Here is an 18,548-nt window from a genome sequence, read left to right on the forward strand (position 1 = left end):
TATAAAGTGCCATTGTTTAACCCATTTCAATACTCTAAGGCAGATAACTCTTAAAACATATCTACCAGCTTCTTGATCATTCTTGGACTTAGAATTTTTAACTTCAGTTTTGAACTTGAAACACTGGAAACAGTGTTTTTTGCCAAATGGAGGTAAACACAGATTTTCTTCTGGTACTTGATATTATGATTTTGAAATATCCAGATTGCAGTAGTCTGAAAAGACGACAAGCCATAGCTCACAATTAAATTATTACCTCTGTCATAACTCCACTTCCCAGGAAAGTGCTGTCTACTGTTCTATGCATTTGAGTGCATTGCTTTTAGGTAATTGTATTGACATTGGTATTTCTTTGTGTTTATCGTACAGTTAGGAGTCACACATGTCAGATTCCTGTCTGACTGAGTATATACCACTTCCAAGCCTGTCATCATCTGCAGGCAATATGAATTACTGGTTATTTATATATCTGCTGTTATGTGAATTACTCTAAGTGCAAATTAGCAGAAGCAAATGCTGCTGGCTCACATTTTATCATGACTATAATAATGCATCTGTAGTAGAGCACTGTTTAGTATTGTAACATGTCACGTAGAATGGGATTGGGTTTTCAGTACATTTCAGGCTTTGGCTGAGTTTATTGGGAAGATGAGCTTTTATTCAAGTTCTTTTTGTCCAAATTGCCCTTCATTTTGCACAGATATGATGTGTATTCTTCTAACTAGCACTCTGTGATGAAAATTGCAGAGATTAAGGTCTCTGTTTAAAACGTTCTGAAATTTACACGCAATGTTCTATTAATTTTTTAAATTTTTTGTTCTTTTTTATTTGTTCTTACTAGAAGTTTAGGGTCCTAATGAACTTTTTTCTGATATCCAGATCAAAGTTTTCTTCCTTGAGGCATTACATTTGTATTGTGAGGCTATTAAAAAAAAAAAAATTCTTTTGTTTTGCTTTGTTTCCTCTAGGTCTCCTTGGTTAGCTTAGTAGCTAATGCCCTTGGTTTCTCAGAACTCAGTGCAATTAAATCCCTCCGAACATTAAGAGCTTTGAGACCTTTAAGAGCTTTGTCACGCTTTGAAGGCATGAGGGTAAGAAAAAAAGAAATAGTGTGTAAAACAAATCCATAAAAATATGCCTAATTATAAAATCACAGAGGAGCACTGAACTGCATGTCTGTTTTCAAGGCCAACAGTAGCATGTTTGATTGTATTATGTGTTATTCCTTTTCTGTTAGGATTACTTCAAAGTATTTTAATGTTTTACATTAAATTTTTTGCTACATTTGAAATAAAAAGTGATCTTTTTACTTCTTTACATACTGTTTTTAAAAAGTATTTTTCTCTCTGTTTATTTACTAGGTGGTTGTGAATGCTCTTACTGGAGCAATCCCATCCATTATGAATGTACTTCTGGTTTGTCTTACATTCTGGCTAATTTTCAGCATCATGGGAGTAAATTTGTTTGCTGGCAAGTTCTATCACTGTGTTAACACCACAACTGGTGAGAATTTCCCACCAGAGAAAGTCAGTAATGCAACTGTGTGTAAAAATCTTATGATGACTTCTGTGGATGTTCGGTGGAAAAATGTGAAAGTAAACTTTGATAATGTTGGAGCTGGTTATCTTTCTCTGCTTCAAGTAGTAAGTGTATAAATTTTGATAAATTAATTTTCCAGCTTTAACTTTTGTAGCAGTAACCCTTAGTTCCATAATTTTCAGTGTTATTTTACAATATATGAACGGATGCAGGATTTGATTTTATAATTGTGTTCTATGAAGCTAATTAATATTGCTTATGGTAAAAATCTGATACATTCTGTGGCCATTTTGGAAGAGGAGGAATATCTAATATCTACCGGAGGGATATAAAGTTCCCTTGGCACCCAACTACTGGCACCTTTTCAAGTTCTACAGAAATACATTATCTAGTTAAAAGTAAAAAAAAAAAAGGCAGCTAGGATGAATTTTCTTTTATTTGCTTGATCTGTTAAGGCATGTTGACTTAAATTTTTACCATGGTAGTCAAATAGATATATTCTAGGGCTCATCTGATCTTCAAACAAGAAGAGAGCCAACTATTGATTTAGAAAAAGGTTTTAAATTCACTTTTTCCTTTCTCTTCTTTCCCTTTTTACTGTTCTTACTAGTCCTACTCTAGTCGTTGTCTATTATTATCAAGTGGGTTTTTTAGAGATAGTTTTTAGCTTGTTTTTAAACTGTGGATGAGCATTTGCAGAATTTGCTAGTGCTAGATTTCTAAGCACAAGCCTTCTTTAGAGGCAGCGTCTAAATTGGAGCCAATAGGACAGAAGCCTACATTCGTATTTGGGTTTGCTTGACAAACTGCTTCTGGGAAAATATTTGTGCTCATAAGTACTTGGTAATTATTCTGTCTTTAAAAATCTCCAACTGGTAGTATTTAGTAGTTAGTATTGTGCCAGCAGGCTACCATCTGATTGCTCCAGGGAATAACACTAGCTATTGCTAAATAGCACTAGGCAGTTGCATAAATTACCAGTGTAGAGGACAGCAGTGCTGTTAGCTCTTGTAACATATGTTGTATAGAATGGTTCAGCTATGTAATGTTTCCAGTAAACATACCATTCATACCTTGTTTTTACTTAATATCATAGCTCACAGGAGTAGGCTTGATGGAAGGCCCTCTAGATGGATAAAGAATTGGCTGGACGGCTGTGTCCGAAGACTTACAGTCAGCGGCTTAATGTCCAAGTGGAAACCAGTAACACGTGGTGTCTCTCAAGGGTCTACACTGGGACCACTACTATTTAATAGCTTCATCAGTGACATAGATAGTGGGATTGAGTGCACCCTCAGCAGTTTGCAAATGACACCAAGCTGAGCGGTGCAGTTGATATGCTTAGAGGGATGGGATGCCATTGTGAGGGACCTTGGCAGGCTTGAGGAGTGGGCCCCTGTGAACCTCATGAAGTTCAACAAGGCCATGTGCAAGGTCCTGCACCTGGGTCAGGGCAATCCCCAGTATCAGTACAGACTGGAGGGTGAATGGATTGAGAGCAGCCCTGCAGAGAAGGACTTTGGGATTCTGGTGGACAAAAAATTGGACATGAGCTGGCAGTGTGCACTTGCAGCCCAGAAAGCCAATCATATCCTGGGCTGTATAACAAGAAGTGTAGCCAACAGATCTAGGGAGGTTATCCTCCCCATCCACCCCACTCTCATGAGACCCCATCAGTACAAGAAAGACATGGACCTCTTCAAGTGAGTCCAGAGGAGGGCCAAGAAGAAGATCAGAGGGCTGGAAGAAAGGCTGAGAGAGTTGGGGTTGTTCAGCCTGGAGAAGAGAAGGCTCCAGGGGGACCTTATTGTGGCCTTTCAGTATATAAAGAGGGCTTATAAGAAACACGGAGAGAAAATTTTTCCCAAGTCTTGTAGTGACAGGACAAGGGGCAACAGTTTTAAACAGAAAGAGGGTAGATTTAGTTTGTATATGAGGAGAAATTTTTTTATTTTAATGATAAGGTGGTGAGAACAGCTTGCCCAGAGAAGTTGTGGATGCCCCATTATTGTAAGTGTGTCATGTAGTTGAAAGATGTCCCTGCCCATGGCAGAGAGTTTGGACTAGATAATCTCTAAAGGTCCCTTCTAAGCCAAACCATGCTATGATTCTGTTATGTTCTTAAGATTTGATGGGACTACTTGTCTTCTGGAGTTTCTTCTAGGACTATTTGCATATTCTGTCTGAAAAATGCCAACCCATGGTGGCTGATTTTTGGAGTCCTCCTCCAGTTTTTTGGTAATCAGAAAGTTAGAACCGAGTGCCTTCTTAAAATTTGCAGTCTTCCTGTTATTCTCAGATATTGATTGTAACTCATCCCACATAGAGTTTATATGAATTTACATGAAGATTAGATTTTATTCAGTGTTTATGTATTAGGGAAAAGTATTCCACAGTAAATTACTTCCTGTGAATAATTCACGCATGTCTTACCAGACATTTAATATTCTTCTTTATTTTTGTGGGTGCAAATACATTGCAGAAGACAGTGTTTTATTTAGAATGTTTACAAAATTGGAGCTTTGATAGAAAATATTAACAAACTTTGTTTTTAGGCAACATTTAAAGGATGGACGAACATCATGTATGCTGCGGTTGATTCTAGAGAAGTAAGTGCAATATAAAATTTACCGAGTGAAAACAAATATAAGATTAATGTAATGCTTCTTGGATGGCAGTTGAAATAAAGTAAAATATAAAGAATAAAAAGATAACACCTTAACACATTTTCTGTATAAAGCTATGCACTATAAAGTAGTTAAGTGCATATACTTTTAATAGGTAAAAAAAAATTATAGCAGTAGATCTATATAAAGTGTTACTAATTTAATAAGTAATCTGTAAATAAACTAATAAAATCTGGTTTCCTATTAATTTATGTCACTGTGATTGTACAGATTAGGAAACAAGTTTTTCCTTTGTCTCCAGAAATAACCCAAATAATCAAGTGACATCACCTGCAATAGCTAATCCAGAGCTGCAGACTCTGGCGATCTCAAAAAATAAAATGGCTGAATTTTGCCTGTTTTTCTGTTAATGCTGGTATTTGTTTGCATCTCTCCTCTATCCAGCTTCTGATTTGCATAAAGTCCATAGGAACTGAATTGCTTTTGAGATTTGCACACTTCTGTCAAATTTAGTAGAAATTACATGAAACATCAAATGTCATTAGAGAGGAACTGGCAGAGAGAAGGGGATTGTGATGCAATTATAGACACATTATTAAATAGATTTTCAAGTTCAAAGATAAGGGAAGTGTAGGGTGTGCTCCAAAACAGCTGTTTTTCCCACCTTGTCAAGGAGTTGCTGTCCAGCTGGATGCAACTTCTATTCCTGCTTGGTATACTGTAATTTGTCTTAACTGTTATTTGTGATGTATTCCTGGTTTTCTGTGTTACATAGACAGAGAAACAGCCCAAGTATGAGGACAACCTGTACATGTATATTTACTTTGTTGCCTTTATCATCTTTGGATCGTTTTTCACCCTAAACTTATTCATTGGTGTCATCATAGATAACTTCAACCAACAAAAAAAGAAGATAAGTATCACGTGTTTCATTTTCACTACACTTCATTGTTATTGAGCATTCAGCAAATGTATGCAAGGATAAATATGAGTGTCTGAAATTTCTCATAGTAATAGAAAGAAAAAAAAGAAATCACCTATTAAGATTTCCTTTTATTCTATTCAAAATAATGAAATAATAGTCTTTGCTTTTTAAGGCATTTGAAGTAATTTAAACTTACACCGAATGTCCAAGTGTTCTCCACATCCCTGTACAGCCCAATGATATGTCGTACATCAGAAAGTTATGTATTATTTTTCGCTGAATGTCCGAGTGTTCTCCACATCCCTGTACAGCCCAATGATATGTCATACATCAGAAAGTTATGTATTGTGTTTCACTCACCCTTACAGTGCTGTGACAAAGCTATGTGAAAATGGAGATGACTTAACTCAAGCAAATAGATGACAGGGAAGAAGAGAATATGCAAAACTACAAATATCAAAATTGATACACAGATAACGTATAGCAGTACTGTGAAGGCCTTCTCAATTATAAAGAGACTAATACAGACAGGATGAATGCTGGAACTACTCTCTACTGTAAGATTAGAGAGGGTTGGGAAACTGTCTCATGAGTTAGTGAATTCGCAAGAGAAAGAAAATTGTTGACATTTGAAAACGTGTAGTTTTTCTTTTCAACTGCAATTGTTTCTATTATTCAAATGAGCACAAGATTGTGCCAAGAACTCCAGTAGCATTTAAATCGATTAAAATTCAGACTATGATGGCAAATTAAATTCTACTTATTATTTAAACTATAAATGCTGTCTAAGGTCTACAATAGTCTTATTTTCCTGTACACATTTGGAGCAGAATCATACTGGAATATTGATTTTGGCAGTACATAATTTCTTAATTTGTGATTCTAGATGGTTTGTCAAGTTTATTCATTGTACTGAAAAAAAGATATTGCTAGACTTACTGCAGTGGAAACTTCCAGTAAATCTTTCCAGTTGAGATTGAAGTCTGCAGCTTTGTATGTTGCTTCTTCAGATCCTTTGAGTCTCTTATCTGCAGACCCACATAATAGAAAAGATGAGTTTGTGGTTCCAAACCTGATGACATCTTCATCCTTCAAGATGTTTGCACCTCCCTTGGAATAAACATCGGGGGCTTCCAGTACTTAAAAGGAAGGTGGTTCAGTTTCTTATCCTTGGAGAGGAAGACTAAGGTTATATACATGCTATTGGCATTTTGTCAGTCTGTATGTAACAAGGTGACCTTACTTGGTAATGAGGTGATTATAAATTCTATTAAGTTCACTTGGCAGACACCGTCTACTGTAGTCATTATAACTCAGAAGCCAGAGAAGGGTTCCTGCTGAAGGGCTTTTTCTGGCAGCGTGGTATACACCCCTTGTACATTTGTAGCTGTTGTAACTGTCACCAAGGAAGTCAAATACCACAGATATCACAAAGAACAACAATTAGGCTGGGGAAAACTCTATCTACGTGCTATTCTTCAGTTTCATGTAGCAAATTAGCAAATGTTAGTCGCCTGTCTTTTGAATTTATAGATGAACCTATGCTCATAGAAATGTGCAGATCATGCAGTGCACAGCCACCCAGCAGTATTTTTCTTGCCTTTGTTCTGCCTTCACATCACTGAGATCTCTCCATTTTGGGCAACATTGTTGGAATATGAATGGGAAAGACCTCATGTTGCAATATACTGTCCCTGTGTAGTCAAACTGTGTGCATTTCTTTGGTCCCTGTGTGCATCCTACTTTCATTACATTAGTTCCCATGGGGAAAAAAGTGTTCCACTAGCTGTCAAATTCTTAACCATTACAGTCCTCAAAGGGATATAATGTGTCTTGAGACCACTATTCTCCCTATGGATAGCACACTGAGACAATGATGACTTATTCACTCTTGATAGCCATTACATCAATAAGGCAGCAGAAGAAATCCTCAGTTCAATGCCAGTTCCTTTCTAGCTTGCTTTTTTTTTGTTTTGTTTTTATTTCCCACTGGGTTAAATCTCCTGACAGAGTCACATCAGATTTCCACCATAATCAGCAAATTAATTTCTTGTTTTTCTTCCAAAACCCTTACTCTCTAAGAACTGAATTTTACTTGAATATTTGGCTTATTATGAGAGCATGATAAATAGGATTTCTTTTGACTTCTAAATGTTCATGTCTATGTGTAGCCACTGCTGAAAGACTCAAGCACGTCTTCATCTGGATTCATCATTACTTTCTCAATAAGATTGACACTTCATTTGACAAGTCACAGAATCACCTGTGACTCTGAAAGCCGTTTCCAAGTGCCACTGCTTTGGCATCATGCATACCTGGAACGTACTTACAAACAAATGCATTAAAGAAAAAAAGGAAGTTACTTGTCAACAGAAATTGTCTTCCTGACAAGTGTTTCCATACATGTATTACACATCCCGGTCTAGATACTCTTTTACTCAGACTGCTGTCCTCTTATTCAGGCAAGAAACCCCAGAGTAAGCCCACGCTTCTGATGATCTCTGTACAATGTAGGGGGATCAACCCTCACATACACTGTGGAAATACTACTGTGGCAAAAAAACATCTGAACTGAGATATCCATACTGAAATGATAAAATGTGCATCCTGAAAAGTCACATCAGTAATTTCTTTTTCCTCATACAGTTTCCCTGAAGGCGTATCAGCTCTTGGTGAATCTTTCTACCTTTGAAGCTTTTCTATTTCTGGTCAATTGATTTACAGTGTGGAGTTTATGATGTTAGATTTATAAGTATCTATGGAATGTATATTTTTACAAGGGTTTTTTTGTACGTATTTAATTGAATTAATCAGGTATGTATTTTTTTTTAATAACAAATAGATAGAAGTCCTGGAGGTTTTTTCCGTTCCTTAATTTGTTTTATTTTTCCATCAAGACTTGCCAGATATTTTAACAATCCTTGATATAATTACTATATTTTGGTTTTGGTAACAATGTATAAGAATGAATACGTGGTCCATAAAAACCATGTTCTGCAGTGCTGTGAATTAATGGATTATAAGGCTTGGCTGTAATCTGTTCTGGTTTTATTATTTTACCTTGGAGGTCAAGACATTTTCATGACAGAAGAACAAAAGAAATATTACAATGCAATGAAGAAGCTGGGATCCAAGAAACCACAAAAACCTATACCTAGACCAGCGGTAAGAATATGTCCTATTCTTGTATCATATACATTTGGGAAGAAATCGCAGCAGTACATTAACTATCAAAAAATTTCTCTCAACTCTAAAATGGTTTAGGCCGAAGTCAAATTAGCCCTTCATTCTGAATTGAAACATGTACATATTTCTGTTCTGCAGGAGAAAATCTCTCACATTTTTTATGCCTGAGGAAGTAGCAAATCAAAGAATCTGAAGAAATAGAAGCCTGTTGGGTTTTGAGGGGAAAACTTAGAGCTGGAAAATAAAGAAGTTACTGAACAGTGCTTTTAGATTTTTCAGCCTTTTGCTTGGTTGTATATTTTGGGGGAGGAAGAAGGAAATGAAGGGAGGAAAAGGATGTTCATTATGTGCAAGATAATACCACCTTTTCTTTTTTCTCCCCTCAGAACAAATTGCAAGGTCTGGTATTTGATATTGTAACAAAGCAAGCATTTGACATCACCATTATGGTTCTCATCTGTCTTAACATGGTCACCATGATGATAGAAACAGATGGCCAGGGTGAACTGATGCAAAATATTTTATACTGGATTAACTTGGTCTTTGTTGTTCTTTTCACTGGAGAATGTGTCCTCAAACTGTTCTCACTCCGTTATTATTACTTCACCGTTGGCTGGAATATTTTTGATTTTGTGGTTGTTATTCTTTCAATAGTAGGTAAGAAATTCTTATATTCAAAATGAAATATAGTAAGACATGTATTAAATGCTTTATCTCTGTCAAGTTTTACAGATCAGTGGAAATACTGAAAGTCTCCTGATTATTTAGGAAATGAAAAGCATACTTTAGAATAGTAACTTTCTTAATAATTCTATATTAATTTTAATACTCTTTCTAAGAGTGCTGGAAAAAAGTTTAAATTACCCATAGCAGATAAATTTTATCTCCAATTATAATTTCCACTAATTCCACAGGTAGAGATGTTCTTTATTTATATTTTGTTGTAGAAAATCTAATCTGTGATAAAATGTTACCCTTTTAATTTTATTTTTACGTTTCACAGGTATGTTTCTAGCTAAGGTGATTGAAAAGTACTTTGTGTCCCCCACTTTATTCAGAGTTGTACGACTTGCCAGAATCGGTCGAATCCTGCGTCTCATTAAAGGCGCTAAGGGAATCCGCACTCTGCTTTTTGCTTTGATGATGTCTCTTCCTGCTCTGTTCAACATTGGTCTGCTGCTGTTCCTGGTCATGTTCATCTATGCGATATTTGGCATGTCCAACTTTGCCTATGTTAAGCAGGAAGCTGGTATAGATGACATGTTCAACTTTGAAACGTTTGGCAACAGCATGATCTGCCTATTTCAAATTACCACATCTGCTGGCTGGGATGGTTTGCTAGACCCAATTCTTAACAGTGGGGAGCCAGACTGTGACCCTAACAAAGCTCATCCGGGGAGCTCTGTTAAAGGCGACTGCGGCAACCCTTCCGTTGGGATTTTCTTCTTTGTCAGCTACATTATCATATCATTTCTGGTGGTGGTGAACATGTACATTGCTGTGATTTTGGAGAACTTCGGTGTTGCTACTGAAGAAAGTGCTGAACCCTTGAGCGAGGATGACTTTGAGATGTTCTATGAAGTCTGGGAAAAGTATGATCCAGATGCAACACAATTCATAGAATACAGCAAATTGTCTGATTTTGCAGCTTCTCTGGATCCTCCTCTTAATATACCAAAACCAAACACAATTCAACTTATTGCAATGGATCTACCCATGGTAAGCGGTGACAGAATTCACTGCCTTGACATCTTGTTTGCTTTCACAAAGCGTGTTTTGGGGGAAAGTGACGAGATGGATGCCCTCAGAATACAAATGGAAGATCGGTTTATGGCAGCCAATCCTTCAAAAGTCTCCTATGAACCAATTACAACTACATTAAAACGGAAACAGGAGGAAGTGTCTGCTACTATCATTCAGCGTGCTTATAGATGTTATCTTTTAAGACGGTCAGTAAAGAAACTTTCGTTTCGGAAAGATGGGGTTGATCTACTTATCAAAAAAGATATGATTATTGGTAAGCTAAGTGAAAACTCACCTCCAGAGAAAATGGATATGTCTGCATCCACCACATATCCACCTTCTTATGACAGTGTAACAAAACAAGAAAAAGAAAAATATGATGATGATAAATCAGAAAAACAAGGGGAAAGACAGAAAAGGAAATAAAAAGTAAAAGATAAAGAGGTTGTCCATGATGAATGTTCACAAGCCTGAGAAGATGATGTTTCTATCAATAGCGCTCTTATTGGAAGACTACGCCAAAATGACAAGTTTTTACATATTTACCCACTGCTACGGTCAGTGCCTATACCAAGATAATGACCCTTCACTAGCAAACTCTCAGTCTGTAACAGGGAAGCAACCTTGCAGAAGCATAGTTTTTATCATCAGCTGGCACTAATGGAGAGGAGACACAAGATTTCTACTTGGACTGTAGGAACCCTTAATGGAGTGCAAAATTACCGGTCGTAGTAAGTCTGTATTTTTGTGGAATAAGTGTATGCACTGTGTACATTTCATCTCCTGTGTATGTTCAATGTGTGTCATTTTTTTTCATGATCTCATTTGCTTTAATTCACATACTGCTACAAATGCCAAATTGTGCCTACAGGGAATTACTGAAATAAAAAAAAGTGGTAGTCTTTTTTCTTTTTTTTAACTGTAGACCCTGTAATTTCATGAGTAGCTTCCATACTTCATTACAAAGTCTGTTTCTAGACTTCTTATTTCATATGGATATATCCCACTTAGGACAATAATCAAAGCTACAGGTATAAATTGATAGCAAAATACCTTTGGGGACAAATACTACCTTAATGTATACCTCAGATTTAAGTTTCCATACTGTGGAAGGATGGGTCATGCCAGCGACACAAAATACATACATCAGAGGTGGTTTTGACCCCCCCATGGTACTTTAGTCAGGTTTCCACTGTATGTAATGCAATCTTCTGCAGAAAACTGAGATGACTAAAAGGATGTACTTAAATCACCTTTATCCTGCATTGTGATTTAGATTACTTTTTTTATCATCAATGCTGACACTATATATGTAAGTAAAATATCCTCTGGTATTTAATCAATTGTTTTACACAGTGATACCTGTTTGAACAAAGAGACAGTGACCTAAGTACTGTATTTATTGCATCACATATGTACCCTAGTAAGTGTAGCTTATAACATTTCAACACATAATATGATATATTCTGTAATACTGCAAATAATTGGGAAGCTTTAACTGATGCATGCTTGCTGCTATTATCCTACAGCTATTAAAATCTAAGATGGGAAGGCATGTGAGTGGTAAAAAGAAAAAAAACTATTCGATGAGACCATCATTCCTCATACCAGTAAGCAATAGTTTGCTGCCATTATAGATTTTATTTTGTTTGAGTTTTGTAATCAGCAGGTATGCAGTAAATAACCAGACTACACAGGACAAATATATTGGGGCTAGAAAAAAACCTTTTATAATATATGTCTATTGATCTATTCTTGTTATTTTGAAAATAGTTTTATTTTATAACATTTTATACTTATTACAAGAAACTACACATATCTTCATGTTGCTAGTAATTTTTACTGCTGTCTATCTGTGACACTTTACTGTTGGGAAGCCTAAGATACAATGTGAATTGGTAATTGCATACTTTAATAAGGAATAATTTTAAAAGAAATGGACAGTACAGTTCTCTTATGGATCAGTAGGTAGGTCTTTGTATGTGAAACAAGATAGAAGGGTTTCTTTTGAAATTATAATCCTGTCTGTCAATTTTCAGGGTGATCTTAGTCATAGGAACATTGCTTTTCCCCAGTGTTAGTCTCGCACTGTCTGCTTTTCTTGTTGATTCATACCGCAGTAGAAGCGCTTTAAATATAATTTGTTGTTCAACATCTTTCTTCATGAGAATGAATAGTGAACTTGTGCAATGGACAGTGGAATACCTTGCATTTCTTACACAAGAACTAGAATATAGATGGGCTCCTGCTTTTATAGAAACTATTGGCTCATAGCATACTGATGAACTGCATGCAGGAAGTTGTTTTACCAAAAATAACTACATTGCTAACAACCCAAAACAATAAAGATGACCTTTTTATGTACTTGTTTTAGTCTTTGTGTTTTTATTGTATGAAGTTTATACATGTTAACAAGTAATAGTTGGCAAAATTAAGGGGGAACCACTTTAGCAATGAGGCAATGTGTTTTAGACATCTAGATCACGTGTTGTTTTATGACTTAGATCAGTACCAACTTGTCACCGTCTAGATGAAATGCCTATGTTGTCCTGACCAGAGAAGTTTTTCTAGAATTCAGAAAAGAATCCCATTCCAGCAATGTGGCTTTTTGTCAGTTTTTTACAGCTCCAGTGGTGTCCTCTGGTGGCCAAGTCCAGTGGAGGATGTCTCCACATTCTTGCTGAGCAGCAGATCCAGCAGACACTGCTCACCCTGGGGTGGGTGGTCTGAGATCTGTCACCGAAATAGCCCCACAGGGGGATAACAGAGTCACTTCAATCCCATTCCCCCTCAAGAAATCCACGCTTGCCAAGAGAAGGGAAAAAGACCTGTTAGAGCTGTTGATGGCCGTCCCACTGTTGTCTTCAGGCAACTGATGCCTTTACAGAGCCTAACAGGCGCGGTCCCTGGCAAGAGGTTACTACATACAGGTGGCAGGATATGGGGCAGGGTGTGTGCAGGTGAACCTCTGCATGGGGTAATTAATGCATTTTTTTCCCATTCTCATTTCTGTTGTGAAGAGTAGCTGCTGTATAGCTAATACAGCTAATAGGAAAAAGCCCTCAACTATGCTCTGCTTTGAAGGACAATATGTATGTTTTTCGTAACTGTATCTGATTTGAATTAAAATTTCTTTTTTTTTTGATCCAGAGTAGTTATTGTTTTACTGTCTTAATTGCTAACAGTTATTACACAAAGTAATAATGTAAGTGCTTTAAAAAATCTTGGTCATACTCTTGAATTGCTGTTTAAAGAACAAAATTGTTTTAAGTCAGTGCTGGACAGGTACATAGTTAACTTAAAAATTCTATGTGGTATAAGCATGAAATGTGTATGTAGTAATTTTCTACAAATTTTGTAGTGTGCAGAGGTATGTGAGGTAATTTATAAAATAATTTTAGCCTATAAAATTTCTATCATTGTTAAAGTTATGTTTATTGAAACTTAATCCAACTGAAGTCACTCTCCATTTTTGTTGACTCAAATTCTAAACTTTTTGGTCCTTTGCAAAAAGAGTAGTACATTTGCAGATTACAAGTGTATGTATTTGAATAAACTTGTATCATTTTATACATCTTTGAAATTATTCCAGTACCCCCGGAAGTTATTTGCCTTGATGGAAGACGGTTGACTTGCAGTCTTCCTCCTTAACCTGCAGGTATAAAATATATTTATGTTTTATGTTGATATAAGACAGATGTTTCAGTGTAATGGGTCAGTCATATATCAGTGTGCAAAGCATTAAGCAAAATTCCTAGAACGGGAGGACACTGCACTCTCTTACTGTCCTAGTTCACAGAGAATGAAAAATTAATAAGAAAGGCTCCTTTAAAATATTCTCATAAATGAGCTTTCTTTACTCTCTCTTACCCACCCAGGAATGTAAGTGTATTTTATTTTAAGAAGGTGCCATCAACCCCCCACCCCTGTCCCCAAAAAACCAACCAACCAACACCTATATTAGGACATAAAAGGGAAGAAGTTCTGAGGTTTTTTAAATCTTGGCCTTGCTCGACTCCATAGCAAAACTCTGTTTAAATTCTATGGAGAAGATTTGTCCAGTATCCAGCGTAAAAAATTACTGGTATTGTAAAAATATAAAAGGGAAAGATGGCAGGGGGAAGAGGTAGGATATTGCTCATTTGCTTTTTGTTTGTAAAGAGACCTAAAATATGTTCTGGGCGTTGTCTGTATTATTTTTAAGCAGAAATGTATGTTGTTGAGTACCATAAATACATCAGATTCAGTAAAAGAGTATCTCTCCTCTGGCTGTCAGCAGCACAGGATTGATAATAGATCGCTAAGCCTGACTGCATCCAGAAGAGGGCACAACCACCTGCCAGGTGACCGTGGTGCTGCGCCTGGGTCTTCAGCAGCAGAAGGGATCAAGAAAATACAAATTGCAGTCACAGGCAGAGGGGACAGCCTGTAGTTTTGCAGAGAATTTATAGATTTTATACTTGTTTTGTTCTACAAATGAACTACTAATGAAGCTACAATATGGTAATTCGGCTTGTTGTATAAAGATAGTTTTGTTGGTAATGCTTCTGTGACTGGACCAGCAGGTTTTGGATTTAGGTTCTCTACCCTGTAGGGCATGTGGCCCTGTATCCAGACCTGACACCACATTGGTTAAAAACTGCCACATTTATCTGAGCTTACTAAAATATAGTTGAAGGGTGTTGATGCACTGGCGGATTCCACAGATAGCTTTAGCTTTACTTTTATTAATAGGCATTATTCATTTACTCCCATGGTGCACCGATGAAAGAGCCCCAGCCTTCTAAAAGAATCACATATGAAAGTATCTGTCTGATTTTCATGGCAAACAGTCATATATAACATGAAGTAATATTAAAAATGCAATGGTTTTTTTGGACATAGAAAATTCTTACGATACTTGTTCTTACAGTATGTATTCAGAAAGGCTTATCTGGCTTTATAATGCATTAGGAGAAATAATCTGAAATATCTGCAGTGTAGGAATATTTAATGGCTCACAAACCTCTGCATTAGCAGCATCATTTTCAGTGGGGGATGGTACCCATCTCTTCCTCTGAGCACAGCTAGGTTTTGTCTGTGATACAGCATGCAGTCTCTGTTACTTAGCATATTTTATTTTTCCTTGCTGATCAGTGGGAGCTGTTGCACAGTGAAACAGACATATCCTAGTGCTTGCCTTTAAAAAAAACAAACACAAAACCCCCCAAAAAACCCCACCCCAAAAAAACGATGATACTGCAGGGACTGCAGTGTAACCCAAGCAAAGTAAACTGCGGCACATTGTCATCCCTCCAGAAGGGGAAAATTGCATGCTGAAGCACACATGATCTCTGCTGCAAGAAAAGCTTTTGATGAAAATAAGGAATGACACTTCATAAACAATTTACAACAATCAAAACCAGCAGTGCCAGACATGCTCTGCACTTGGATTTTCTATTGTCTTAAAAGCATGTTATGTTAACAGCAATCTTGATAATAATCTTTGTAGAATCTGACAGCTGATTAAAAAAACCCACAATGTTTTTCAGAAAATGTGTATCTGAAACAGAATGTAATAAGCTGTTTTCATTTTCAAAGTAGTAAGTATCTGTAACATTCATGTTCAAAAATGGTCAGAGAATTACATGCTGTATTGCTTTATAAAAATGTCATGCTTGCAGATACCATAGCAACCTGTCATGCGGTACTTTTTGATTGCCAAACTATACGGTAGCTTTATGCCCATATTCTGCAGCAATACTTGCATAAATATCTGTATATAATGTTCAGTAAAAACTGCATCTGCATCCACTACATAAGGCAAACTGGACTATGCCAGTGATGTTCATGGTCTCAGGCAGGCAAAAAGGTAAAATGCTCTCTCTAATAATAGGCATTGTGAATCCCTGTAACCTTTCTCGTCCTAACTTCTTGATTGGCCGTTAAATGTAATGTATAAAGGTTCATGCAGCATTGCTGCAAATACTAGTATATTTATTTATATAGATGGAAAGCAGCTGCTCACACTTTAACTGTGTAAGTTTGGAAACTGGATGTGATTTATGTGGTGACAAATAGGTGGGCAGATAAATGCAGGCTCCTGGTAGCCTCTGTCTGGAGGTGCATGTACATCCAAGAAAAAAAAATATTTTGGGAGTGATGCTCAAGAGCACTGTGAACTCAACCAGCTTTACTGCTCTTGCTCTCTCATTTATTTGAAAAGCAATTACTTGAAATTTCATTTACCTGCCATGTTGCAACAATCTTTCAGAATTTCATTACTTTTGTATGAAAACTAAAAGAACATGGAAGTGAGAATGTTTGTGTTGAAAGGATGGTAACCAGTGGCAGATATGGAGAAAACATAATAAAATGTTAATGTGACTTTTCTACTTGTGTTTTAGGATTAAAACCTTTATTTCACAATTGAATTCTACCCCATATAAGGAGAGCTTCAAACACAGGAAATTTCAAAAGGTACATAGAAGAACTGATGACAGGAAAGGAAATTACAGTGCAGATATTACTGAAAGGTTATTAATATAAAATCTTTTGCAGAAGTTAATTGGAAGTTGATGCACTCTAAAACTAAAATATTGTACCAAAGAACATGAAAGTGAGAAAAATTTGCAGCAGGGTACGATTAGAAATGGTTGTCTTGGCACAAGTGAATCTGTTTTGCTTCTGTAATCAGGGAGAAAACTTCATACTAAAACCTAGGATCCAAAAATACTTTACACATCCGTTAATATCCAAAATGTATTTATGTGTATGTACCCTATTTATTCATGTCTATTATTATATAAACTTCTTTAATAATTTTAGAGTCTAAAAATCTCCTCTTTTTTCTTAAGAAAAAGAAAAGGGGAAAGGGTGTAATAGGAGGGCATGCAGGCTCAACTTTTCCATATTATGTGGTACCTACTTGCATGCCAGCTTTCTTTCCCTGTTCTACTATCAGTTCCTTTGCGTGACATGAAGATTTCACATGACAGTTCAGACTGAAGTGGTATGAATGAACTTCTTTCAAAAATTCATCATGAAGTAAAACAAAATAGTTTTTCCTCTCTGAAGGACAGGGAAAGGTTGAGTTTGCAGGCCTTCCTAGCCTTGTCAATAGTAATGTCCAAAAAACTCCTGTGCAATTTCTTAGCTTTTAAAAATTTCTGGGCTGTTAAGTCAAAGAAACTGAATCTGAAAGGTTTCCTCAGTATCCCCCCATATAGACAGTGAAAAAAAACCCCACATTCTTCAGAGCTGCAGTTAGTCTACAAGCTCTGACTCCATTTTTGCCATTGTTCTTATGGAAGTATATTTGTGGAAGCCTCAAGGAAGAACAGGTAAGTAGTACCCATAGTATGCCATGTTGGCGATAGCAATAGCCATATCTTTTCAATTACACCTAGAAAAGAAAACTAATTTCTCAGTATATCCACTTCTAACATTAGATCCAGATTGAAAACTACTGAAAACAATAGGCCTTGTACAACAGCCTTCCGTAGAATTTAAATCAAACCCATTCTGACTTAGCCGTTTTCCAGTTACAGACTTCCTAAAACAGAAATATTTCTACTTTCTCTCTTCTAGCTATGTAGTCTAAATAAAATGACTCTGTCTTTACCTTATGGTAAAAGGGTTGCTTCCTTATTGCCTTGTCTAAGGAAGAGTACAAGACATGCCTTCAAAAGTACAATATTGGGGAAGGACATTAATTTTTCTCAAGACGGCTGTGCCAAAGACTTGCAACATACGCCATTACTGGTCATCTTTGATGTAAAACATATAGAAGAGGTTACGGATTTAGCATTATTATTTCACTAAAGATAAGTAAGATTTATAAGCTCAAGGTAAATCTTGGAGGGAGAAGACTTTAAGAAATGAATTTAAGAGGATCTCGTTAGATGTGTATGCAAGAGCATACAGAAGTCTCTGAAATGTTATTTATATATAAAAATGTTGTATTGTGTAACCCCTGGGGTTCAAGGCCCTGGAAGGAAGCCATGCATGTAGAGGGATGGACAGGAAGGACTTCAGAGTCAAATAATGAATATAAATGTCTCTCTAATTACAAAAAGTTAATCTCAAACCCCTTTTTGTGGCATTCTTTTCTGCACCTCAGGTTCAACATAAGTCACTGTCGTGGTTTAAGCCCAGCCAGCAACTAGGCACCATGCAGGTGCTTGCTTACAGGGGGGCAGGAGAGAAACTGCCCCACTGCCACCAGGGCAGTTATGTTTAACCTTGGGTGCAGAAAAAAGATCTATATCTCACTATAGTGATAATATATATCACTATAATTCATTTGTTTAATATTATGTGTGATTATTAATGTCATAGATTATCAATATATTGCTTTTTCTGTTCATAGTTGGAATTGTTGGAAGACAGCAATTGGCATATTAGAAAAGCCAGCTATTGGAAATGGCATAATTGTAGTGCAATAGCGCAAGCATTAATAATATTTAATGGATCTTTCTGTATGAAAAGAATGTAAATAAGCCCTTCTAACTGCTATCAATTAGACTACACCTGGACTATCAAGGTTA

The 18,548-nt window shown here is 36.5% G+C and overlaps 1 protein-coding gene across 4 annotated transcripts in view; it reads left to right on the forward strand.

The window, feature by feature from the left end:
* The window catches only part of LOC104831609 (sodium channel protein type 2 subunit alpha-like), a 49,727-nt gene extending 39,281 nt beyond the window's left edge, over window positions 1-10,446 (forward strand). For 3 of the 4 annotated variants that reach the window (XM_010567293.1, XM_010567317.1, XM_010567308.1), the window contains exons 20-26: window positions 969-1,091; window positions 1,362-1,643; window positions 4,095-4,152; window positions 4,946-5,079; window positions 8,152-8,256; window positions 8,664-8,934; window positions 9,281-10,446. In XM_010567293.1, the coding sequence (XP_010565595.1) occupies window positions 969-1,091; window positions 1,362-1,643; window positions 4,095-4,152; window positions 4,946-5,079; window positions 8,152-8,256; window positions 8,664-8,934; window positions 9,281-10,446 (2,139 nt within the window). Of the gene's footprint in view, window positions 1-968; window positions 1,092-1,361; window positions 1,644-4,094; window positions 4,153-4,941; window positions 5,080-8,151; window positions 8,257-8,663; window positions 8,935-9,280 lie in introns of all 4 variants that reach the window. The other variant, XM_010567300.1, reaches the window with a different exon arrangement.
* The last annotated feature ends 8,102 nt before the right edge of the window (window positions 10,447-18,548 follow it).

Source organism: Haliaeetus leucocephalus, unplaced genomic scaffold, assembly GCF_000737465.1.
Source record: "Haliaeetus leucocephalus isolate CR32 unplaced genomic scaffold, Haliaeetus_leucocephalus-4.0 Scaffold1, whole genome shotgun sequence".
NCBI lineage: Eukaryota > Metazoa > Chordata > Aves > Accipitriformes > Accipitridae > Haliaeetus > Haliaeetus leucocephalus.